This window comes from Eupeodes corollae, chromosome 1 (genome assembly GCF_945859685.1).
Source record: "Eupeodes corollae chromosome 1, idEupCoro1.1, whole genome shotgun sequence".
In the NCBI taxonomy this organism is placed as follows: Eukaryota; Metazoa; Arthropoda; class Insecta; order Diptera; family Syrphidae; genus Eupeodes; species Eupeodes corollae.
In genome coordinates, this window is record NC_079147.1 from 104,362,547 (window position 1) to 104,390,314 (window position 27,768).

The window sequence follows — 27,768 nt, forward strand, 5'->3', positions numbered from 1 at the left end:
CAAAACTTTGAGATATTGGCTTTAATTTACTTTTATCTTTCAAAAAATCTTGTTGTCAACATTCAGTTGAAGTTTGAAAAAAATCGAATTGACAGTTTTTTTACAAAAAATAAAAACCTAAAAAAAATGTATAAAAGTTGGTAAAAATTGATTTTCGACTCAAATATCTCTTTAAAAAATTTAAATATTGGCTTCAAGGTAATTTTATCTCATAAGAAATATTGTTTTCAACATTTGGTAAAATTTTAAAAAATCGAATTGACAGTTTTTTTACAAAAAATAAAACTCTAAAAAAAACTAAAATTTAGTTTCGACTCAAATAGCTTTTCATAAATTAAAAATATTGGCTTCAAACTTATTTTATTTTACAGAAAATATTGTTTTCGATATTCAGTAATTTTTATATAAAAATCGAACAGTAGGTTTTTTCATAAAAAATTAAATCTACAAAAAATAGCAAATTTGGTAAAAATTGATACGAGTACATAAATAGAAAAACTTTTAAGCAAGACAAATCGACAGACGGGATGGGAAGTTATCAGTGTGGGTCGCATCCCAGCCTCTTTTTTTTTATTTATTCATCAAGCAGATTAATATAATGTAATCTTACAGAATACAGAAAAAAAGTTTTTGACTTCAGTAATGAAGAAGCGAAATATAAATAAATATTTCTAATTACGTAAGGCTAAAACATGAACCACCATTGTAGGAGTTAAGTAATAAATTTAATAAATTTTTTTTGAAAGATTCTCGACTTTGGTAGAAAAAGAAGTCAACATGATTATAAATTATATAAGATTCTCTAATGCATCGAGTCTTCGAATCCGCACCCACAGGACAGCGCAGTAGAGGAAGACCGCGGATCAGGTGGCGCGCACAAGTGGAAAGTGACCTCACCCAACTTGGAGCGCAAAACTGGAGACATCTAGCTAGGTACCGAGCTAGATGGAGAAGTTTGTTGGTTGAGGCCCTAGTTTACACAGGACTGTAGCGCCACCTTAAGTAAGTAAGTAAGTAATGCATCGAGTTAGAGGCTCATTGAAGCCATAGTTTACTCTGTGATAGGATTCGTGAAATAGAGTGCAAGATCGCGTTTGCCTCTATACGGAGCATATGTATCGACTAAGGACAAAAGTAAAGGGCAGTTTATATGAGAAGTAATAATATCACGTATGAAGACCACTGAAAAATACCGACGGCGAATATCACGTATTGTTAGATCAAGCAGTTTACATCTGGTTTCATAAGGAGGCATTTCAATGTTTCAATTTAGTCGGTGAACTACAATTCGCGAAATTTTTTTCTGAATCCTTTCAATCCTTAAACAGTGAGTTTTATAAAAAGGATTCCAAATTACTTAGCAGTATTCTTGGGAAGATCTTACATAAGCTTAAAATAATGACCGAACGGTAAATGGATCTTTAAACTCTTTTGAGGTGCGAACCATAAACCCTAGCATAGTATTTGCTTTAGCAACCACAAAATCAATGTGGGAGTTAAAGTTTAGTTTGTAATCAAATATTACACCTATGTCTTTCTCTTCTCTAAGCTTAATAAGTTGTGTTTTATTTTTTTCGGTTCAAAACAAATAGGACTAAGACTACGAGAGAAAGATAAAGATTTTCATTTAGAAACATTTAAGAAAATCTGGTTAGCAGTCTTATTTTCGAGGAGATACAAAATTCCATTTGTCAACCCTCCTTACATTAAAGGAATCCAATTAAAATTCTCAGACGAGGCCAAATACCTAGGTCTTGTCTTAGACAAAAAACTAAATTGGAAATGCAACGTACAGGAAAGAGTCAAAAAAGCTACTGTAGCTCTCTTTTCTTGCAAAAAGGCTATTGGTAATAAATGGGGTTTACAACCCAAAATCACGCATTGGCTATACACATCGGTAAACAGACCGATTTTAACGTACGGTGTAGCAGTATGGTGGACTGCTTTAGAAAAAGGTATAAACAGGGATAAGTTAAATAAAGTCCAACGTTCAGCCTGCCTATGTATAAGCGGATCGCTTCGCACGACCCCGTCTGCGGCACTGGACACCTTGCTCTACCTTATACACCTCTTGACATGTTTAGCAAACAAATAGCTGCAAGCTCTGCTATTCGCCTCAATGCTTCGTCGCAGTGGACTAACAACAACGTTGGCCACTCCGTAATTCTAAGGTACTTTGAATCAATTCCAAAGCACACAGACTACACCATCCCCCAACTACAATTCGACAAGAATTTCCAGATTTCTATACCTACCAGATCTTTTTGGGAGGATAGGACATTCTTGGAGGATGAGTCAATCCACTTTTACACAGATGGCTCAAAAACCAAAGAAGGGGTTGGTGGTGGTGTGTACTCTAAACGACTGAAATTAAGTCTCTCATTCCGCCTTCCCAATCATTGTAGCGTGTTCCAGGCGGAACTTTTGGCGATTAAGGAAGTCTTGTTTTGGCTCAAAGAAAACGTGATATCAACATCTGATATCCGTATTTTCTCCGACAGCCAGGCCGCTATCAAATCTCTGAACTCTGTCTCTACAAACTGGGTGCCGGGCCATAGAGACATTCCAGGAAACTGTAAGGCAGATGAACTCGTCAGGAACGGTACAGTACAGCCCATCCTACCACGTTTGGCAAATACTGGCATACCAATCGCTACTTGTAAACTGCTGCTAATGCAAGACGCTGCGAGGAGGGCAGGCACCAGGTGGAACAACGTCACCACGTGTCAAGCCACAAAAAACATCACGCTGGATTTAAAACGTTCAAGGTGCTTGCTCTCTCTAAGCTGATCGCATATAAGCTCGATAATAGGTGTCATAACCAGACACTGTTTAATAGAAAAGCACGCCACGAGACTAGGCGTATTCTCAAATGACTTTTGCAGAAGCTGTATGGACGAGGAAGAGGAAGAAACGGTTCTTCATCTTCTCTGCACATGCCCTGCTCTTATTAATTACCTAAGAGAATTCTTCTTTAACGATATAAACGATCTAAATCATATCGGTATAATCAGCCTCTCACGTTTCGTAAGGGACTCTAGCTGGTTCCATTGAGCTTAGGAGGAAGCCTCAAGATTCATGTGGTATCACAATGGGCCATTAAACTGGCCTAAGTGTGTCCGTTTCCATCTTGGACAGCCACTATAACCTAACCTAACCTAACCTGGTTAGCAGTGTGCCATAAAGATAAGCCGTCAAGGTCACTTTGAAGTAACAGAAAATCGCCCAACGATTTGATACAGCGGAAAATTTTGATATCATTTGCAAATATTAGGCAGAGAGATTGATAAATATTAGGAATAGAAGGGGTCCCAAGTGACTACCTTGAGGAACACCGGAGGTTACATGAATTACTGCAGAAAATAAATCATTCACGCGGACAAACTGTGTTCTACCTATGAGATAGGAAGCAAACCATTTTAAATTATTTGAATGGAATCCGATAGATTCCATCTTTTAATATAAAATGGTTGACCCCATCGACAGCCTTCGAAAAGTTCATAAAGACTACATCAGTTTTAAAACCATTTGTATTTGTTGTAGTGGATCTTCTTTCGAAGAATAAATGTTAGTTTTTCATAAACTATTTTCTCGAAAATTTTGGACAATTTACTTATATGACGGTAATTAGAAACATCCTGTTTAGAGGCAGATTTATGCATAGGAATAATACAGGGAATTTTCCAATCTCCAAGAAAAAGGCCCTTTTCAAACGAAACATTGAACAATAGAGTTAATAGTCCTGAAAGAGCAACAGCACAGTTTTCCAATTGGTGCAATGCCATATGGCCCCGGTTAACTATCATCATTGAGATCCCTAAGAGCTGACTTAACATCTTTGCAGCTTAGGTTTAAGCTGCCTATATTTATGGAATTATCACTTATAAATGATGAATAATTTTAAGGAACACATTGAGGGGAGTAAACCGATTGAACAAATTTTTTTTTTTATAATAAACACACACTCAAGGGGATATTACTACCCTTATTATGCAGATGCACAATGTGAGCACTAGGAAGAGGAGAGAGGGTTTAAAAGGAGATGTCGATGCACATTGGTTTTGAATTCCTGAATATTGCAATGACAAGGAAAGACAGAGTGTGGTAAGGCATTCCACATTCGCGTAGTACGGCTAAAGAACGAATCTCTGTATTTGACAGTACGACCGAAGTTGGGCTCGAGGGTATACTGATGAGCATTCCTAGAAGCGCGAGTATTACGGTTGCACTGTTTAAGGGGAGGAATGCAACTTGCGATTTCACTAGAGCATAAGCCACTTTGCAAAGTGGTTGCATATGGTATTTATGTTAGTTGATGTAGTCCCTATTACCCTTCAAAATTAGATTTTTTAAAATCATATTTGACTACTCTTCCCATTACAGGTTTAAAATAGTCATAGAAACTAAGTTTAACACTTAAGGCTAGGCGGTGAATACTATTTTTAAAAATAGGATAGTTACAATTTTTGCGTCCGCAACAATTTCACTATCGATGAATATGAGATCAAGTATACGATTTAAACTATTTTTAAAATTATTTATTTGAGTAAGATTTAGTTCGTTAAATGTTGATTATATGGACTTTATATAATTCAAGAGAACTGCCTGGTGGTATATAACTTAAGAATATAGTTATAAGTCAAAACTGTTGTTGATTAAAACTCTCACAGCGATTTGGTCAATGACGAAGCTCTATGGTCAAGTTGAAGATGACGAAGGAGAATTAATTTCGTACCAGGAGAATGATGAGCTAACAACAATTATTACACCGCCACCTCTTGTTAGATTTGTTTTTTCTAGACATCTGTCTTTGCGGAAGACTGAAGAATTATTATTGCTATCAAAAAGTTCAGAATTATGAAATTTATTATTAAACCAATTTACAGTCTACGTTAGGATTTCCTATTGGCATGATAACGTATCTAGGCGAAGGTTATTAATATTTGTTCGTAAACCACCAACGTTTTGGTCCAATATTCAAACTGCAAATGCGTTCCTTTTTCGGCAAAAATGCTCTTACCCTACAAGAAACTATCTAAAACTTTAAGCAAGTATCTGAAAGTTATTAACAACTAAAGGTTATAAGTAATAACAGAATATCCCTACATTTTAAGTTTTTTTTTCACAATTTTAAAAATATTTAACATTCCAGAACCTGGACATAGCTTTAATGTTCCAATTATTGTGTTCAATAGTTTAGAACTGAATCTTATTAAATGAATTACTTACTTACTATTACTGGAATTTAAAATTGATAACCCTGAAGTGTTGTTAAAGTGGAATACATGAAAACTTGATCTTAAAAGAAGTGCAAAAGGCTCCTGAAATAAACACATATTTTTCAAATTTCCAAAATGAATCTCTTAATATCTTAAAAACTTCAACTTATGTAATGTCTAGTGAGTGTGTTGTTGATATAGTTTACTTAAATAAATACAAACATAATCTTTATCTTAAGTTATAAAATTTCATATCTAGAATCGTATAGTATCTCATCTCTGGAATATACCACTTAATGAAGGCATTTGGTTTATTATATGATAAAGAAAACTGGAAGTTGAGTTTTTTAACTAAATTATATTCACCACAATTATCTAACCATAAGTCATAGTTGTAAAAATATCTTTTGTTTGCATTTTGTTTAAATTTTTATTATATTTGGACTTCAACATCATTATAATTAGACTAATGATAAAAAACCATGAACTTAAGTGATGTTACTCGTACCTATGACACTGACAACAGAAAAACATGCCTTGAATTTCAATCAAAAATATAATTACAATTTCAATGGTAAAAATATTGCCAAAATTAGTTTCTGCTTCACTTCCGATTTATTTAAACAAAGTTAACAAAAGGAAACAAATTATTTAGTTCCGAATTATAAACAAATAATAAATATTCCAAATGCATATAACGCCTAATTTTTAGCGAATACAAAACAAACAAATGACACAAATAGCATTCGTAAACATCTAACTAAACAGTAACCAGCCATTAAAAAAGTTGAACACAAAACACATTGCATATAAAATTATAATTAAATAAACGCACGTGACGGTTAAATTTTTTAATACTCAAGTGCGAAAATAACTCTTACCTCTTAACTAAGGTCGAACTCATAAATAGCGATTGTGTTATATTTTAAAAATGTTTGGTCGTTGTGTTTAGTTTTTAGAAACTTCAAGTTTAATTAATTCTAAGCCAATTTAATTTTATACTGATTGAACCTTGACAGAGAGTAAGACCTTAGAGAAGATATCTGTCAGAAGTATTTGTAATGCATGTGGGACATGTCATTGAGTTTTCCTTTGGAGAAAGTTTAATTTTCTGTAATATTAATATACCACGATATTGCTATACAAATATTTTCTTGTAAAAAAGTTAGTTGACTCCCCATTCCACCCTTTAAACAAAGCTGTTGTTATTCTGTTCTAATAAAGGCTTTAGCGCAAAATTTAAAACAAGAAGAAGCTAATTCCGTCTTAACAACTTGCTAAAGTTAAAATCATGGAATCACTACTTTAACTTTTAGCAATTTGCTTAATCCATATTACATCAGTACAGGATGGCCGACTCAAAAGTTGGGAATTAAAATTAATAGGTCCGTTTAACAGTAGTTACTAACTAACTTACTTACTTAAGGTGGCGCTACAGTCCGGGATGGACCTGGGCCTCAACCAACATGCGTGTCCAGCCAGCTCGGTCCCTAGCTAGCTGTCTCCAGTTCCGCACTATAAGTAGGTTGCGGTCTTCACCCACCTGAGTCGCGGTCTTCCTCTACTGCGCCGGCCCTCGGGATTAGGTTCGAAGACCTTCCGGGCTGGAGCGTTGATTTCCATTCGCTCTACATGACCTAGCCACTTAAGCCGTTGAACTTTAATTCTGCTAACTAGGTCAGTGTCGCTGTACAGCCCGTACAGTTCGTCGTTATATCTTAACCTCCATTCTCTATCTATGCATACGGGAGCAAAAATCACCGAAGAATTTTTCTCTCGAAGCAAACTACGACGCTCTCATCTTTCTTTGACAGGGTCCAGAGCCAGATGATAGATAAGTGTCCTATAGATGGTGATTTTAGATGCTCGAGAGAGGACTTTACTTCTCAATTGCCTTCTAAGTCCAAAGAAGCAGTGATGCAAGAGTTATTCTGCGTTTGATCTCTACGCTAGTGTTGTTTTCTGCGTTTACAGCGGAGCCTAGGTAGACGAAGTCCTTGACTACCTCAAAGTTACGTCTGTCGATTGTGACGTTTTGACCAAGACGTCAGTGTTGTATGTCCTTTCTTAACGACAGCATGTACTTTGTTTTGCCCTTATTAACCGCTAAACCCATTTTTACCGCCTCTGCCTCAATACTCACAAAAGCTCCATTCACATCACGCTTTGATCTTCCAATTATGTCAATATCATCTGCGTATCCGAGTAGTTGGATAGACCTTTGGATGATTGTGCCTCTAATGTTTACGGTTGAGTTTTGCACAATTATTCTTTCCAGAACGATACTAAAGACATTGCCTATGGATGCTGTCATACGCGGCTTTAAAATCGATGAAGAGATGGTGCGTATCAATTTAAAGCTCCTGGGTTTTTCCAAGATCTGCCGCAGTGTGAATATTAGGTTGATAGTGGACTTTCCTTATTGCCTTGTATTAAAAAATAAGCATCCAAACATGTCTAAAAAGTGACAGTTCGTCAAAATAAACACACTTAAACTGACCAACTAATTGGAATTGAACACTGTAGACTAGACCAATCTATCCACTGCTCTTATAAGAATAATTGAACAATTATCATTTTTAACTTTAACAAATTGTTAAGAGATATAAAGATGTTAAAATTAGTAAATTGCTAAAAATTTATTAACATTTTACTAAATCGTTTAAAATGATGCCCCTATAGGTTCATCCTTGAGCTTAATTTCCGAAGTACTTTTTTTTCAGCTGTCCATCAAGAATGTATATTGCTTTACACAAGTTTTGTTTTCTCTGTCATTTTGTTATTCAAAACCTTAAGACCAATGTAAGTCGTTATTTTATCTTGAATACTTTCATATTTAACTAACGCTTGCCCTGTATTTGAACTTTAATCATTTTAAGTGTAGCCAGAACATCTTTGTGCGCGCTAAAGACAAAAAGCAGACTTGTCATACTGGCTATTTATCGGAAGTTGAGCTATGTTTTCACAATATGCTGACACTTCATTAAGTATGACAAGCCAATCATGACTGCGCTTAAAATAGCCTACATATATTTGAAGCTCAAAACGTTAACGTTTATTTAATGTTGCGTTGTTGTTTAAATAGAAATAAAATCTAATTCTAGTAGGGTCCGATTTGTCATATTGAAAATTTTGACATTTCTCGACGTTTCAAGGTCAATAGAGTCGAAATAAAAAATTTTTAGAAAGATGTCTGTGCGTGCGTGTGTACGACATTTTTTTCGTTGTCCATAGCTCAAGAACCAGAAGAGATATCGACTCGAAATAAATATTGTTATACAGATAATAAGGCAGAAAGATGCAGAAAGGGCTCTCAAGAAAATTGCGTGGGTGGTTTTTTTACCATAGCAGTTTAAAAAAAAGGTGAAAATTTTGGTTAACCCTAAATATCTTACGAACCAAAAACGTTAGAGACTTGAATTAAATTTTATATAACAAACTGTAACGTGATCTCAAAGAAGTATATTTTTTGAAAAAAATCTATATAACGGTTTTTTTTATAAATAAAAAAAACTGAAAAAAAAAATTTGTCACCTCCAAAATTTAACGACTAATATACAATTTCATCTCCAAAACAATTTTGAGCAACGGAGAACAATGTTTTTGAAATCTGATAAAATTTTGAGAAAAATCGAATTGACAGTTTTTTTTATAAAAAATAAAAATCTAAAAAAAACATTACTCAAAGTTGGTAAAAATTGAATATCGATTCAAATATCTTTTCAAAAACTTGAAATTTAGGCTTAAAACTTATTTTATCTTATAACAAATATTGTTTTCAACATTCAATAAAATTTAAAAAAAAAAACGAATTGACAGTTTTTTTATAAAAAATAAAAACCTAAAAAAAAATAATAAAAGTTGGTAAAAATTACTCAAATATCCTTTCAAAACTTTGAGATATTGGCATAGATTCACTTTTATCTTTCAAAAACTATTGTTTTTAACGTGGAGTAAGATTTTGAAAAAATAGAATTGATAGTTTTTTTACAAAAAATTAAAAACCGAAAAAAAAAATAACAAAAGTTGGTAAAAATTGATATTCGACTCAAATATCTTTTCAAAACTTTGAAATATTGGCTTCAAACTAATTTTACCTTATAAGAAATATTGTTTTCAACATTCGGTAAAATTTTTAGAAAAATCGAATTGACAGTTTTTTTACAAAAAATAAAAAACCTAAAAAAATGTATAAAAGATGGTAAAAATTGATTTTCGATTCAAATATCTTTTCAAAAATTTTAGATATTGGCTTCAAACTTATTTATTTTACAGAAAATATTGTTTTCAATATTCATATTCATTTTTATATAAAAATCCAACAGTCTGTTTTTTTCATAAAAATAAAATCTATAAAAAATAGTACGCAAATTTGGTAAAATTGATACTAGTACAAATAGACAAACTTTTAAGCAAGACAAATCGACAGACGGGATGAGAAGTTATCAGTGTGGATCGCATCCCATCCTCTTTTTTGTTTTTAAATTAAAATTAGGCTACTATTGGGCTACTTTTTCAGCTTAGATTTTGGGCTATAAATCTTTTTATTGAGCTATCGATTAAATTGATGGTTATCACGGAAATACTTTGTTAGACCGAGATTCCTCCTCAAATCAAATCAAATGGGGTGGCGCAACAGTCCGTTGTGAACCAGGGCCTAGTGACTTACAACTCTCAACCATTCCTGTGTGCGAGTACTGTTGTCAGGAATGGAATGGAAGGGACCTACAATTTAAGGCCGAATCCGAACGGCTAATTTGAGAAAGCACTTTTTCATGACAAGAATTACTCTTGAAGGAATTGTCAATTCCTCGCAAGAGGCAGTACCCGCGAGATTCCTCCTACTTAAATTATTATGGTAGTATTTTATTTTGTAAACAAATGTTTTGACAGTAATTTGAAACTTTAGTTTATAAGAATAATAGTTTGACAGATATCTTCTAAAATGTAGTAATAAAATATTGGGCTGATTCAGACCAAATAAGAAACTTCAATTGAAGTCAACTGCGTTCTTTGAACTTAAATTTTGTCCCAATCAACGAGTAAGTTTTCCAAGTGTCATAAACTTCAAACTTGTAATTTTTAATTTCGTCTAACCCGTACTCGCAGTTGATATTGCAATATCTACCAAAAATATAATTTTCTAACAAACACTCTCCAGATAAGCTACATTTCCATCTAGATCGGAATTTTGACAAGCAGGCCTATTCTGCTGTAGTACCCGTGGCATGATGGTTAGTGCGTTGGACTGTCATGCGAGAGGTCTTGGGTTCGGTCCCTGCTTGTGCCACTTAAGGTTTTATTTACGGGTACTGCCTCATGCGAACAATTGACAAATTCTCCAAGAGTAAATCTTGTCATGAAAAAGTGCTTTCTCAAATTAGCCGTTCAGATTCGGCACATAAACTGTAGGTCCCCCCATTCCTGAGGACATTACTCACACACATGAATGGTTAAGAATTGTAAGTCACTAGGCCCTACGGACTGTTGCGCCATCTAATTTATTTATTTATTAGGTCTATTCTGCCATTCATGGGGGGAATTTTACTTGAATCTTCACTAATCATTATTCTGCTAATCATTCGAAGTGAATCTGTGTATGTCGGTAACGTCGGTAATATTCACGTGAAATCATTCATTCTATACAATTCAGATCCGCATATAAAATGCAGCGGATTTTTCATTTGATGTCTGGTTTGTTAATTTTTGTCAGCAAAATGTAAGTGAAAACTAATATATTGCTAAATTTAGAATATTTGTTTTATAAATAAAAGAATATTGACATTTTTAGGGGAAGGAAGACACTTTTTAACATTTCGCCGAAGTTTTCTGTTTGAGGATTATCTTATTCCTCTGCTTACATCTCGAATTGTTAAGGTGGATTTATTAAACTTAATTTTTGTATGAATCAAAACAATTTATCAAACATTCCCAAGATTTTTACATGAACAGCTGTTTGTTTGAATGTCAAATTAGTTTGGGATAATGTAGTTCGCCCGATGGATAGCAGAATGCAAAGGCAGTATGAAAGGGAATGGAATGGGTGAATCGAATATACGATCCACGCGAATAGCAGAATAGGGCTGACGGATAGCAGAATAGTGCAAAAAATAAATACATCACGGAGTAATAAAGTTCTGCTCTTTGAGTTGAATAATAAATTATGATTAATGTCGTTTTGACTTAAGTGAAATAATCTTGATAGTAAGAGATTTTTTTCTTGACGAAAGTTCCAGTCTACTTTCCAACAAAGTTGACAGATGTTAAAAACTATACTTTCAAATTCCTTTTGTCGTCTGAACCTGCCCATTGTATTCAGTATATTAAAACCATAAACAAATCAACTTGACAGTTGGTAATTGAAAGTTATGGAAATCTACATCTTAGAGAACAACGTAAAAAATTCTACAAAATTGTAGGAAAATTGATTCATTATAGAAAATCTTAAAAAAGTTAAGGGAAGTTAAATCTGCACCAAAGTATATCTCTAAATCTGAGTTCAACCGTGAAATGCAAAATACGAAAATAAACTAAATAAAGAAAAGCATTCCTCTATTTTTAAGCTTTTTAACAGGAAATCAAATCGACATTGAATTCTCGTCTTCCCTCAATTACTACAAAGCTACTGGTGTTTAATTGGACAAAATCTACAATTATCATCATCATGATTGTTTGTAATGATTGTTCACTATGGGATGATGCGATATTGCGCAGCGCAGCAGTCTCAAGTCTGCTCTCGATAATGATAAGGATTTTGAAGTCATCATAGAATAGTTAATTTTATTATATTTGTAGATACGAGTACATAGATACAGTGTTTAGTGGTAAACGAAACAATGACCGCCGTTATTAGGTTTAGAGAGATGAAGTTAATTAATTAACTTTTGTGGTTTCGGTGAATTGTTATTTTACTTTCAAACGTTTGTTTTTGATTTTGCATGTTAATTGTTTTTCATGTGTAGACATGAGACACACGAAAGATTTGAAAGTGATTTACATGGGGGAAATTCATCATCCTGTTTAGATTCAGATAAGGGAAATTGATCGGAGAAGGGAGGAAGTTTATTAAATTTTCAATTATTGAAAAAGTTAGATGGAGCAATTTTCTGACTTGATATTAATCAGTGCCACGAGTTCCGCCCAATGTCGCACAGCAAGTGCTACTATTGATTTAATAAGTTGAAAACTATTCATCATTTAAAATTTCTACAACAATCAAAACATTCTTATTTTATTGTGTATTTTTAAATTTCATATTTTAGGTTCCAATGCAAACCTAAGTTTCTTATTTTCGTCTGACGAGGATGTCGTTTGATACTTTTCCGAATTGATACTTTGCTTTGAATAGAATTCGAAAAGCTATAAGTCTATCACCATTCACTCTTAAAACCTTAGAAAGATTGATTACTATGCATTTAAGGGCAAATCGATGGAAACGGCGGCGTTCCACACATTAGTACGTACCATTCACTAAGGTTGCTTTCATAAACTGAGCAACTCTTCTGGTAAAAGATTCGTTAGTAGAGGAACCCGCAAGCTGGTGTTCTATCCCCTCTCCTCTGGAACCTAGTGGTAAATGAAATCCTAACTGGTCTGGATGCGCAGTGTTTCAAAGTTATTGCATATCCAGATGACGTTTCTACAGGGGTCTCAGGAAAACATCTTAACACCTTAACAGAATACTTACAAAATGCATTAGACAACCTAATACTTTGGGCTGATCGATCGGTGTGAACTGGGTGTAAACCCACACAAAACCTTCATTGCAGTGGGTTAGCAACAATATTGGCTACTGCACACATTATTCTTAAGCAATTGGAATCATTTCCAAAACACTCAGACTACACCATCCTCCAACTGCATTTCGACAGAAACTTCCAGATTTCTATTCATTCCAGATCTTTCTGGGCAGATAGGGCATTCCTGGAAGACGAGTTAATCCGCCTTTACACATATGGATCAAACACATATGAAGGGTTTGGTGCAGGTGTGTACTCTGAACGACTGAAATAAAGTCTCTCATTCCGCGTTCCCAATCATTGCGTGTTCCAGGCATATCTTTTCGCGCGATGAAAGAAGTCTAGTCCTGGCTTAAAGAAAATGTGATATCAACATCTGATATCCGTTTTTTCTCAGACAGTCAGGCCGCTACCAAATCTCTTGGCTTTGTCTCTAAAAACTCTTTAACAGTCGATAACTATCGACCATCTCTAATGGAGGTGGCACAAAAGTTTAATATTCCTTGAAGCGTTTCAGAAAATTGTAAGGTGGATGTTACACTACAAACCATTCTACCACGTTTAAACAATGCTGGCATACCTCGATAATATCGGTGCCACAACCGATTAATCTTCAATCACTTTTGCAGATGCTGTATGGATGAGGAAGCGGAGGAAACAGTTCTTCACCTCCTCTATACATGCCCTACTCTAGTTCAAGAACGCTCGAAGTAACTAAGAGAATTCTTCTATAACGATCTCAATCAAAATAACATAATCAGTCTTCCACGACTCGTAATGGACTCAAATTGGTTTCATTGAGCTTGGAGGAAAGCCAAAACATTTATGTGGTATCACAATGTGCCATTAAACTGGCCTAAGTGTGTCCTACTTTATCACGGACAGTCTCTTTAATCTAAGCTTACCTATTCCAGAAAGCACGGTGGACCGTAATGAAAGCGATACCTCAATTTCGACCCTCCTCATTTTGTGTGTTTTCCAAATGAAGAAAACGATCTTTCCAATTTAAATGCAAAATATTTCCAAGATATTTCAAAACTATGACAATTTTTCCAGCATAAAAGAAAATTTCACTGACCCAATTATTAACAATTTGTTGGTTCTGTTTCTACTTATAGTTCTAAATAATAACCTACGATGGACTTTTCAGGTGTTTTTTTAAGTGTAGAAAGAGATGAGATAGAGGAAAATTTGAATAAATTGCGTATTCAACGTAAATTACTAAGAAGTTGATCTTCCCCGCTTGATATTCATCATACTCATACCACATTTTAATTGTACTTAATAATTTTTGTTCAATACGGTTTTTAAAATTATTTCGGAGAAACACTTTTGAAAGTTTTCGAAGAGATAAAATATGATATCAAACATTGCTTTCAATACTAAAACTTGCCACTACTTTACGAATTTTAGCGGAAGGTTCCTACCAGATGAGTTCAATGAACTAGTTTAATAACCATTAAGATTCTTAATTATTTATTGTTAATTTTCTTTTGTTATTATTTACATTTTCAAACATTCCTTAAACAATCCGCCAACTTTACACCAAGCGCGTTGGAAAAAAAACATTTCCTTTCTGTCGAATGGAAATCGAATCGCTTTTAAGAAGAGGAAAACACAAATCCGCCGAGCTTTTTGAAGTCATAATTTCCTTATAGTAATTACTTAGAGTGCAACCAATTATGAGATGGGGAAAGGATTAGATATAGGATGGCGATGATGTTCAAGTGACGTAAAGGAACTTTGATATCATAACCAATCAAATCTAATGCTCTACGTTGAAAACTGCCCAATAGGCTTAAATAAGTTGCAGGAGCAATTAGCAGCCACATCAGAAGGGCAAACAAATTTCTTGCATCGCCTTAGGAAAACTAATCAGCTTGCTGCATTTTTGGGGAAAGCGCGTATGTGGGTCCCCAAGAGGCTGTGGAGGAGACATATTTCGAGAACAACGAGATGTTCAGTCAAAAGAGTGTTTGAGATAGAACAGAGCCCTGCGGCACACCAGAATTTGTTTTGAGGTTTTTAGACCTAAACCCATCCAATACTTCTTGGTATAAGCAATCCGAAAGGTAATTATTACTAATTCAATGAAGGAGGATTCATAAAAAACGGAAGCACGCATTTTCGAAAAGAGACCCTGCTGCCAAACCCTATTAATTGCTTTTGAAATATCACGTGCAATAATTTTATTATGTGAGATGAACCATGACCTGTTGCTGCGAAAGTTGTACTGTCGGTCATTGAGAAGCTTTTGATCTTTGAGATATTTTTTGAGCTGATAATCAATAAGCTTTTCCATGACCTTGAAGAGAAGGGACGTATAATCGGTCGGTAATTAGAGAGTGAAGAAGATTTGCTTATTTTTGGAGCTGGACTAGACAAATGCTGTTTTCCATTTGCTTGGAATTAGACCTGAGAAATAGGTCAGATGGAAAAGCTTACGTGGTGGTTTTGAAAGCGTTGAAGAACGCCTCTTCAGAACAACAGGGTGATACCATATTGAACAGCTAATGTATGTTTGTTGAGATCTTTTAGGACACTCGCAACACTAACTTACTTAGTACAGGCGGAATGTAGCAATTAGATTACCTTTTTCTGAAGATCTAAAAATAGAACTGTCATATACAATGAGCGTAGGACCCGAGGAAGGGGAAGAATTCCTCATTTTTTTGTACGAATAACTGCCTTTCTGACACTGCAGTATTTTTTGCCATATTTGTTGGTCGTGCAAATATTTTTACCTTCGAATATGGGCGTTACATGCCTTTTTGCCTTGCTTGAACTTTTACCGGTTTTCCTCAGATGGGTTGGCCCTAAAACAATATTAAAATATTGAAATTATTGCAGGGTAGAGCATTCCACATTCGTGTAGTGTGGCTAACAAACTAATCTGTGATGTCCATTTCAAAAAGTAAGGGTCTTAAGGTTTAATCAATTGAGGGGAAGATGCTTAGATTATATCTTGAATTACATATATCCAAGAGACTCAGGTAGTTAAGTGGGGGCACCTTCCGAAATATGCTAATTGTACTCGAATCTTAGACCAATATTTCAAAATTGTCTTTATTATATGTTAAACTTAAAACCTAAGTTATATCAAAACTTGGAGCAAACCTTCAAGAGCTTTCTTTTTAAAAATGTCATCAAAAAATGTATTAGCGAAATACTTATTAATCCGGCAGAAAGTATGTAACTTTCTAATGGGCATTAAAATAAAAAGGAAGTTCACATTATTCATCACCATAAAGTTTCGAAACAATTTGCTCCTTTTCATTTATATAAAAATAAATCATTTTGCATGATACTTCAAACCCTCCCTCATTTGTTTCACTCTTGTTCGTAAGGAATTTCATCTATATAATATAAATAGGGAAGACCTACATATATCTACATAGTTCAAAGAGGGGGTGTAAACGTATATATTTCCTGGTTTTATAGGCGAATGGTAGAAGCTAATTTTGTCGACAGTAAGGTATGGGAGGGTTTTGTATAAACCACATAATACAAAATGCGAAGATTGAGCAATTAAGAACTATGCCTTTTTAAATAGTGAATAAGATGTTTACAATGTATAGGAGACGTAAGCTTGACAATTACAATAACAGTTCTTAACACAAGTCTGAATTTATATAAGTTAATTCGAGCTAAAGTTAAAAACTAACACCATAAAAACTTCAAATTTTATGATTCAGTGTGTTTACTCAAGTTTAAAAGTCATAGCTTTGAAGAACAAAAAGAAAAGAATAATAAACACAACTTTGGAAGTATTTCCCAAAGCCTTTAAATCTGTTCGCAAAAGACAACAGACATTTTTATAAACTGTCAGGATAAAATTCTACACTACCAATGGGTGTTATGATTCAGCCTGTACTTGAGCGAGTTAGTGATTCTATGGGACCAATCTTTTTTCGCACTCGTACTGTGGCAAGAGGCCTAAGAGATCTAAACACAAATAAACCTGATGGTATCCCCGCTATTGTTTTGAAGAGGTGTTCTTCAACGCTGGCAAAACCACTGTGTAAGCTTTTTAATCAGTCCTACTCCTCAGGGCTCGTTCTGAGAGGATGGAAAACTGCATTTGTCCAGCCCATCCCCAAAAAAGGCGAATCTTATTCTACCTCTCATTACCGACCTATTGCACTAACGTCCTTTCCTTCCAAGGTCATGGAAATGCTAATTAATTGTCAGCTCAAGAAATATCTTCAAGATCGAAATCTTCTTAATAACCGTCAGTACGACTTTCGAAGCAATAGGTCCACTGGTTCATCTCACCGAACAGTGGAGGAAATCTTTGCATCGCTTTTGAAAAATTAAGATTATTGCAATAGATATTTCAAAAGCATTTAATAGGGTTTGTAATCAGGTATCTCTTATCAAAAATGCGGGCTTTCGGTTTGCATGAATCCCTGCTTCATTGGATTAATTACCTTTCGGATCGTTCAATAAAAGTGGTATAGGATGGATTCAAGTCTGAAAACCATAAAATAAATGTTGGTGTACCCCAAGGCTCTGTTCTATCTCCAACACTCTTTCTCATATTTATTAATGGTCTCCTGTCTGCAACAACTAATCCAATACAGAGATTCGTTCTTTAGCACTACGCGAATGTGGATTGCCTTCCACACTATGTTTTTCCAAGTCATTGCAATATTCAGGAATTCAAAACCAAGGTGCACCGACATCTCCTTTCAAATCCTCTCCCCTTTTCCTATTGCTCACACTGTAAAAATAAAAAAAATAAAACTTAGGAAATTTAGAGATCTACAAGTTCTTTTTCGAAATTCTTCCGATTTGAGCGAGAATCAAAATCTAATGTAACTCTTGAAAATTTTAACTTTTTAAAAAATAAATTTTTTTAATAAGAACTTCTGTTTTATTTATTTTTTCAGGTGAAATGTCAGTTCTATATCTGTTCGCCAGGTTCCGTTTCAACTGGAGCGAGGTTGAATTCAGCTTATTCTCCACATACGCCATGTTAACTGGTCTTGTAGGTAAGTACAACCTCCAATACTTCATAATATATAATTTATGCAGATTCTAAAATAACCTCTTTTACTTCTTTCTTCCTCATTATGCATAACCTTACCTTCCTGCCCTGCATCCATCTAGGAGTTCTATTCTGTGTTGGAGTCCTCTCGCATTTACTCAAAGTTGACGATGCTTTGGTCGGTGTTCTGTCCAGTATGTCAAAGATCCTCTCCAGCATTGTTTATGCATTTGCAGTCCAACCATGGCACATGTACGTCGCATCCGTTGTGGAAATATTTAATGGGACGTCTTTTATTGCGATGCGTTCCATTGCCACCAAATTGGTCAACAAGGATGAACTGGGCAAAGTGAATTCGTTGTTCGGTGTGGCGGAGGCACTTATGCCGCTTGTCTATGGGCCAATGTACACAACTTTGTATGCTGCCACATTGAAGACGATGCCCGGGGCATTTTTCCTGCTTGGAGGAGCATTAACAACGCCGGCTGTAATAATTTTCTTGTAAGTATATACACCACAGAGAAAAAGATTGAAACTCGAAGGAGGGTCAGCAGGTGGGCTATTCCTTTTTGTAGTGTAGACACATAAGATGGAAACGAAGGTTTTGAGATAGGTTGTGTGGTTTTATTTTACCTGGAAGTAGATTTTTGTTCTTTTATGAGAGATATCTTGATCCCTACAGGTAAAGGCAAACGTAGAACTATTCACCATACACCTGGGAAAGACCATATAAGCCACATCTTTACTATATAGTTAAAAGACCTATACGAAGCTAAAGACAGGCAACTTATATGTAAATATGTGCTGAAGAAGCTATAAAATGTATTGAAGAATTTTCCTGCCAGAGCTCGTGAATGTGTATTTTATTTGCTTAACGTGAACTTGTGGAACAGGAAGAAGATTGTGAGCCCTAAAGTGCCAGGCAGCCCAGCATCCCAGGCAGTAGACCATTCTTGCTTGCATCCTCCACGTCGATTAAGAATTATTGCTAACATATAAGATTTGTGGTCGATCCCGTCTATAGAGAAGGTACGGATAGGTATGTGCTGGGGGCTTGGTCGTTAAATGCCTGAACGGTGTGTCTTCCTTGTTGTCTTATGCCATCATAAACACTCCATCTTCATGGCCATGACAGAAATCGAGGTTATGTTTATGTTGGAAACTGTAAAGGGACATGGAGGTAGTTAGCACATTACTATTCATCTTTTTCTTGCTTATAATAGGAGAACTTTAGTTTTAATAATTTTTCTTATACGTTATCCATTCAACTATGGTTGGACTTTTGGGGCTTAGGAATTATTGTAGATAGATACAGATTTTTCAATATTTAAAGAGGGTTTTTAGTTTTGTATCAATATAAAGCTCATGAACAACACAAATTAATTTTAAAAGTATCGACTAGAAGCACAATTAGAAATCTTCATTCATTATAGCAGTTCTACTGGGTTATCCATTTTGCAGTTTCAAAAGTAAACGTAAATAAAACACATACAAAATATTTGTTTTCATGATATTTCTTTTTATTATAAAGTTTGAATGTTGACATTATGCCTGCCCCGAAAATTGTTGGAGTATCGATTCTTTTGAGGTAATTTTCGACCACTTTTTGACACATATTGGGCGGTATTTAACCATAACTTGACAAATGTTGGTTTTTAAGAGCTCAAGAGTTAAAGGTTTAACTGTCAATCTTTAATTTTTGAAGGATCGATATCTGCTACAAAAATTTTATCATTTAAATTTCTTTTTCGGATTTGATTCTCGTGTACAAAGCGTTCTACTTTATTTGATCTTATAAAATAAGTTAATTTACTAACAATCTTTGAAACTTTTGCTGGTATCGATTTAATTATAATCATATAGTGGTTTCTAAAAAGGACTTCTTAACAGACATTGTATTTTGATTTTTAAATTATTTTACAATTTTCTTTTTCTTCAACGCTTGCTCTAAAGTCTACTCTTGCCAAGAATTTCAATTTCATAATTATTTTTGATTTTGTTTTTTTTTTTGTCAAAGAACTTAACATAATTCTAGGCTTAAAATTAAACAACATTTGAAAAGGAGTTTTGCAAGTTAATGTTGATGGAGTGTTCAGTATATTTCGAGAAAGAATCCATAATGGTTACAAATGTTTTTCCACCAAAAAAGGAAAAATCTAAATGACCACGATCAAAAGGAAGCTCCGATGGTGTCCATTGCGGATAAGCACCCTTTTAAATCAATTATTGAAAAGTATGAACATCCCTATAACCCTTCAAAAATATCCTCAACATGAGGTCTTATCTATATATTCTTTTCGATGGACGTTGTTGCTCCAGTATCAATCTCCATAGAAAGCTACTCTTCAGATTTATTGCAAATAATCACGCTATTAACGCTCTTCGCAAACATTGCCATTATTTTGCTGGACACTGATCCTCTTTATGGGCACTTCTCCCAAAATGAAAACAATTCTGCTTGCTGTTAGTATGCAACGAAAGACTGCTGGAACATGTTTTGTTAGAAGAGTTGTGAGTAGGCGCCATTGCACGTGGTATTTTATTATGACGTATACTTGAATTTTTATGTCGTAGATTAGGCTTGAATGGTACGTGATACGTTGCGAAGCCTCTACATTCAATGCTTGCTGACACATTTTTTCGAAGGTTAATGAGTCATCTTACTTAAGGTGGTGCTAGACTTCAATTTCGCACGCCAAGTTTGTTCAGGTCTTCACCCACCTGGGTGCGCCACCTGAGTCGCGGTCTTCCTCTACTGCGCCGTCCCTTGGGATTGGATTCTAAGACCTTCCGGGTTGACGCGTTGATGTCCATTCGCTCTACATGACCTAGCCATCTAAGCCACTGGACTTTCATTCTATATTAAGTAGGTCAGTGTCGCTGTAGAGCCCGTACAGTTCGTTGTTATATCTTCTCCTCCATTCTTCATCTATGCGTACGGCACCAAAAATCGACCGTAGAATTGTTCTCTCAAAGCATCCTAAGTCGCTCTCGTCTTTCCTTGACAGGTCCAGGCCTCAGCACCATAAATGAAAACCGGGATGATGAGTGTCTTATAGATGGTGATTTTAGATGCTCGAGAGAGCACTTTACTTCTCAACTGCGTTCTAGATCCAAAGAAGCAGCGATTTGCAAGAGTTATTCTTCGTTTGATTTCAGCGATGGTGTCATTGTCTGTATTAAAAGCGGTTCCTAGTCCTTAACTACCTCAAAGTTATAGCTGTCCATGGTGACGTTTTGTCCAAGACGTCGTTGTTCAATACCCTTTCTTGATGACAGCATATACTTGGTCTTTTCCTCATTGACCACTAAACCCATCTCCTCTGACATCAGGCTTTGATCTTCCAACTATGTCAATATCATCTGCGTATCCGACTAAGTGTTGACGGTTGAGTTTTGCACAATTCTTTCCAGAACGATGTTGAAGAAGTCGGATGACAGTGCATCACCTTGTCTAAAACCTTTTTTGACATCAAATGCAACGGTGAGATCTTTTCCTTCCTTGATAGAGCAGCGTGCATTATCCATCGTCATTTTGAACAAACGATAAGTTTGACAGGGATGCCAAGACTAGACGTTGCTCTAAAGAGCTCTTCCCTATGGGTTCTGTCATACGCGGCTTTACAATCGATAAATCGATGGTGGGTATCGGTTTGAAGTTCCAAGGTTTTTTCCAAGATCTGCCGTAGTGTGAATATTTGGTCGATAGTGGACATTCCTGGTCGGAAGCCACACTGGTAAGGACATATTAGTTAGGTTGTTGAAAAACGGCTTCAGACGTTCATAATACTTCACATAATACTTCATATGCTTCACATAATACGGCAGAGAGGATCTTATATACAATGTTAAGGAGACTGATGCCCCTGTTGTTGGCGCAATTTAGAGGGTCTCCTTTCTTATGTATCGGGCACACTATGCTGAGATTCCACTCATCGGGCATGCTTTCTTCCGACCATATTTTGCAGATGAGTTGGTGCATGCTTCGTACCAAGTCATCGCCTGCTGCTTTACAAAGTTCAGCAGCGATGCCATCAGCTCCAGCAGCTTTAGCTAGCTATCTTCACTTCATCGAGGTCGGGTAGGAGGAATTTTTGATGTGCGTCGCCTAGGTTAAGTGGTTCTATCTCCCTTACAGCGGCATTCGGTTCGTTATATAATTTGGAGAAGTGGTCTTTCAATATTCTCAACATAGACTGCGGTTCTACTACTATACTATGTCCCTCTGACAGGCTTCGGTTCTTGGCTTGGTACCCTTGGAAGGTTTTTTTTACCTTTTGGTAAAATTTAAGCGCGGTTCTTGTGCTCGTAGAGCTCGCGAGCGGTTCTGGTCCTTTTGTGCAGCGCTGTTTTGTATGCCTGTTGTTTCGATGCGAGCGCTTGCCGGTATTCGTCGTTAATCCAGGGGTTTCACTGTGGTGGCTGTTTAAAACCTAGCACTTCAGAGGCGGCATTTCTGATGGCTACAAGGAAATGTTGCCACTGGTTTTCAATGCTTAATGCAGGCAGCATTGGAATATTTAAGAGGTTAATGACTCGATCAGAAAAGGACATGGCAGTCTGTTGCGATTGCAGCTGACTAACGTGGAAACTTCTCACAGTACTTCCTTGTTTTGGCTTGGACCGGGATATCCGTAGCCGTACGTTGGCTACAACGAGATAGTGCTCCGAGGCAATGTTGGCCCCTCGGAATGTTCGGATATCCTGTATACTGGATAAGGAGAGGTGCTTTAGTGGAAACACATCTCCCCCCTCTCTCGTTTGCTGCCACCAACAACTTTCCACTGGGGTTAGAACCTAATCTCCAGTTGAGGTACTAGGCACCCGATGTTCACCGCGGGAAGGTGAGAGTAGGAGTTGATATACAGAGGTGGGTTTTGAGAAAAACCTGTGGACGCTTGTGTCCTTTTGAATGAACTTGTCTACCATTTGAACATTCGGTGCTTAATATATGCAGTCAAATTCAATTACGATACAATTCAATGTTTGTATAACTTTTTTTCAAGTTCCACAACGAGATGGGATATTTATAAGAAAAAATTTCCAAGTCTTACTTTGAAACCCCTTTCTGAAACTAGATGGGAGAGAAGGTTAGAAGCATTATGAACTTTAAAAACAAATTTAGAAGAAACACATGAAGTTTTTATAGAAATACGAAATCTAGAGGCAAAAAAAAACATTTCAGAATCGTTGGAAAATAAAATTTGTGATTTTTAAACATTTATTTGCTGCCTGCTAATTTGGTTTAATATTTTCGAAAATATAAATAAATTTGCATAGTCCGTCCGTTAATCTGTTAACTGGCATAAAAGTATTAGAAAATATAAAAAACAGATTAATTTTAATGTGCAAAATGTAAGGTCAGAAACTAAGACTCCTCTCTGTTCATTTCATCGGTGCGTTTTAATTTATGGTTTATGGGCCTACTTGGGATACCTCAATAAAAAAACGCATTGTTAGTCTACCTCCTTGGTAATGTATAGGAAATGCTTATGCTTGTGTATCAGTTTAAGTGTGAAAATATCAGCACGTTTGGCTGGGCCGGCCCTGTTCATAACCCAACCCTATACAGCCTTTAGAATAGTGCACCTCGATCGATTGTATCAAAATCTGCATACAGCTTTTTCATTTGTTTCAAGAAATTTTCTGGCAAAGCTCCTGAATATAAAAATTGTATCCTGGTCTAAATCTAGCCTGGAACTCCCTCCATAAGTTTTCGGTCTCAATCAAACTAACAAGACGCTTATGTATCATCGTTGTAAGAAGCTTGTAGGGTGCATCTAAAAAGAAATACCATCTGTAGTTTAATGCAGTTGGGAATATAATAGCATCTCGAAATTCATCTGGAGACACTTCTCCCTCCAAAACAGTATTGGAAAGTTTTAAAAGAGAGACCCTTTGATCATGACCCATTTTTACCACCGTTCGAATCGGCTGCTTTTTATCTTTAAGCGTCTCACAGTCCAGAGAGTCGACTATAAATCCAGGTGATGCAAATTGCAACTTACTTGGCGTTGTTTCAAGATTTAAAAGATCTTTGAAATGGGAATGCATTACATTTGAAGACATGTTTAGTGTGGATAGTAAAACGTTTTCCATTCAGCAGCTCCCTAGCCATTTTCCAAAATTCAGCGGTGTTTTTATAAGATGCTAATCGGACTGCTTGCATTTTAGCTGATATTATATTTTTAGTCTTAAAACTTCTTGTTGGTTTCTAAAATAAATCTTAAACATGGAAAAGTTTTACAAAATATTTGCTAAAAATGTGCGCTTTGGGATAGCTCCCCTTTCACTCTATTACGACTTAATTATTGTGTAGCGTGGCAAACTTTAAGTTTAAAATTTTTTAATTTGAGATGTTTATGTATATTTTGAAGAGTTTGGTCACACTAATGATCTTTCTTTTAAATTTTTTCGTTATATCTGGAAATCGAAGCTACATTTCAGAAATCATCTTATGAAACTGTTAGTAGCAAGCATATTTTTCTACAAAAACTAATGATTAAAAAAATGTTTTTGAAAAAATGAAGCATATAAAAAGTGTGACCATTCTAAATTTATCATTACGATTTCAATATTTATCTCACTTGTGTTCTGTGTTCTTCTCCCTTTTTTCCAGCTGGATGTACAATGTCAATCGACGAGACCGGCTACGGAACTCGATTAAAGAAGAGAAAAATGAAAAATCTATTCAAGACCTTACAGCCAAACATACAAATGGAAGTCTTGTGGGGGCAAATGCTGCCATTACCCTTGGTGTGAAAGATGAATCTGCAAAAATGAATGGCCTTTCTCTTATGGGAGCTGGAAAATTCACAAAATTGCCTCAGGATGGAAATGATACCAAGAAGACTGACCCTCTGCGCGATAATGATCAAAAACCATCTTCTCAAAATGGAGGTATTGATAATAAGGCATTCGAATCTGATACTACCACAACTCCAACCAGTGACGGAACACGCTCCGGCGGCGCCGACGACGAAAAGGCAACACCGAAGAAGGACAATTCTGAAGATGACAACTCAGGCTCAGAGTGTAAGATTCTTCAGGAGACTATAGCTATTGTTAAGGAATTGCCAACATTGAACGTTGAACATTGCAAGCTGTGATACAATTTTAATTAATTAAAGAAAATAATTATTAGCACTGTTTTAATCAAATTATTTTAATTTTACTTTTTTGCGATTATTTGTAATTATTTTTGTTTTTTATTTTATTGTCATTCCTAGGTTTTTATTTTTATTTTGTTGTATACAATTTATAATTTTTTTTCTTTAATGTTTTGCCTTATTTTGTAAAATATTTGAATGCATTGTATTTTTTTAGGTTTAAGATATTGAGTATTAAATATAAATACAAAAAATTAGATGTGTTGTAATTATTTTTTAGGAAACTGTAGAAAACTACGAAATTAAAATACTATTGTTTGTTTTTGAGTTAATTTTCAACCATTTTCTCGCGAATTTCTGGTGGATTATTGGCCAAAATTTGACCAATGTTAATTTTTAAATGCATCTAGTGCTTAGGGATTATTCGTTTAGATGTACGGTTAAAAATGTCAAGTCAAATGATTTTGGTTTTCCATATAAATCGTCAAAACAGCAGCAATATATTTTGAACTGGGCATGCCTTACTATTTTGTACGGGTCCTAAGACACCAGCGACGGTTTTGCTTTCTTCAAATTTATTTCACAATTAAACCCTTTGTTTGTGTTAAATGCAAAATGCTTAAAAAGTGGATACGTTTGAAACATTATATAAATTGCGTACATTGAGTTTGACAGGTGTCAAATGCCAGCGCTACCAACTTGAAACCAAGAAATTAATTAATCTTTTAAAACACAAATATAAACACAAATATAAACACAAATTATATTACCGCGAAGTATGTGTTGAACAAATTTTATAATATTCTTTTGGATCTCTTAAAATTGAAAATAGAATTGAAAAGAACTTTAAGATCTTTAAAAATATGAACACAATGTATAGAGTGCTGCGATGTTTTATAAGAAAGAAATGAGCAAGGCATTGCCTCGCATTTAATTGGGTTAGGGATTTGCCCATTTGTTTGCCCAAAATAACAAAATTGGTAACACCCTCTTGGAGTTGTAATCGATTGTTTATAGATCTAATGCTTTTGAAGATTTTTATATCATCCGCATAGAATAAAATGTTACTGTATTGAACACAAAGGGGTGCATCATTGATAGCTAAGATAAAAAGTAGAGGTCCTAAATGAGTACCAGTGGGAACGCATGATTTGGCAACGAAATTAACTTGAAAATTCTCTGTCAATGAAAGATTGCTAAAAGTTGTTAGCAAACGCGTTATAACAGGATTCCAATACACAGGATTCCTTAAATTTTTCCAAGTTCCTCAGCTGAAATGATAGAATTAAAAAAAATGAACGTGCAGTATTGCCGTCGTTGGATGTGCCACTTCCTCCACTTCGTGGTTTGTCAAAAATTATTCCTAATCGTTCCTTAAGCTGCTTTTGAATAAATGCTTTTCTTTAAAAAAATTGAGCTTTATCCTCGGCCGAACAACATTGCCAGTTATTAAATAGAGTTGTGTACGAAATCTTAGTAAAATATTCGAAAAATCGAATGGAGGGGTGATAACCCAAACTCAAACTTACTCGGGGCTACCAATTTCGTTAAACATTGTTTTACATCATTCAACAAGACAAGTCACTTAAGGCAGAACAAACTTTACCATCAACCATAGTTAATTGCAGGGAATTTCTCGGTTATCAACACTAACTAAGGACGGATTCAGTTTGCTAATTTTTTTTTTTGAAATAAGCTTCTTGAACAGAAAGCTCTTTTGTTTATTTTGCAAACTGAAAACGAATTGGTCTGCAAAACCTAGTGAAGGAAAAAGGGCGGGGGTTTTTCCAGATAACCATTTCTGTGTCAGGAGAGCTTGACTTACAAATAAGTTGAAGAGGAACATAGGATGTGACAAATAAACTTCCATCGGAAGTTGTTGGATCTGAAAATGTTTGCTTATATTTACTATGCCCTGTACTCCCATCGAATCCCCATTCCCCTATTAAAACTAGCGCACTACCAGACTTTGTAACATTATCTAAAAAGATTGTTAATTAATTTCCGCCGAAGATTCCGTTACAGAAATTTCTGGTGGATAACATCGCTTCTTGGATTTCAAAACATTCTGATAGGAACGCAAATCATTGGGAAGTTTTGAGTGAATAATATCTTTCAGTAATAAATATTGATGTTTTGTTAGTTTTGCCTCGTTTATCAAAGATATCAACTCATCCGTAATAAAATCCAAAGAAGAATTGGATTGATCAGCTTTCTCAAGTGAAGAACTCACAGCGGAATCATCCAATAATATTGATAACCTGCGACATTTTGACCTCTTGTCGCGAAGGTACTTCCAATTATTAAAAATAAAAAGGATCCTTCCAGCTATACGCCAATAAGTTTCCTGCCTAATATCGTGAGATTTTTAAAAAGGTGATATGTAAGTACATCCTGTTCGAGTGCGAAGAAAAGGAGTTAATACCGCGAAACCAATTTGGGTTCAAACTAAATCACTCAGCAGAGCACGCAGTTACAAAACTCATGTCAGATGTAAACTGGAGTCTAAACGCAAAGAGATGTACAGCTGCTTGCTTAATATGTAGATATCAAAAAATCATTCGAAACGGTTTGAATCAACGGGCTTGTATTAAACTCAAACTGAGCAGGCTTGGCATAAGCAAGCCATTGCTGTATATACTTTAGGATATGCTTAACGGTAGAAAGTTTGTTGTCAAAAGTGGCTATGTAACTTCTACCACAACATTCTC

General features: G+C 35.3%; 1 protein-coding gene across 1 annotated transcript in view; it reads left to right on the top strand.

Annotated features, from left to right (window-relative positions):
* The window catches only part of LOC129950385 (tetracycline resistance protein, class A), a 126,969-nt gene extending 101,655 nt beyond the window's left edge, over nt 1-25,314 (top strand). The window contains exons 5-7 of the mRNA XM_056062330.1: nt 17,851-17,952; nt 18,071-18,449; nt 24,568-25,314. Of these exons, the coding sequence (XP_055918305.1) occupies nt 17,851-17,952; nt 18,071-18,449; nt 24,568-25,057 (971 nt within the window). The 3' untranslated portion in view covers nt 25,058-25,314. The remainder of the gene's footprint in view (nt 1-17,850; nt 17,953-18,070; nt 18,450-24,567) is intronic.
* Nucleotides 25,315-27,768: the final 2,454 nt, after the last annotated feature.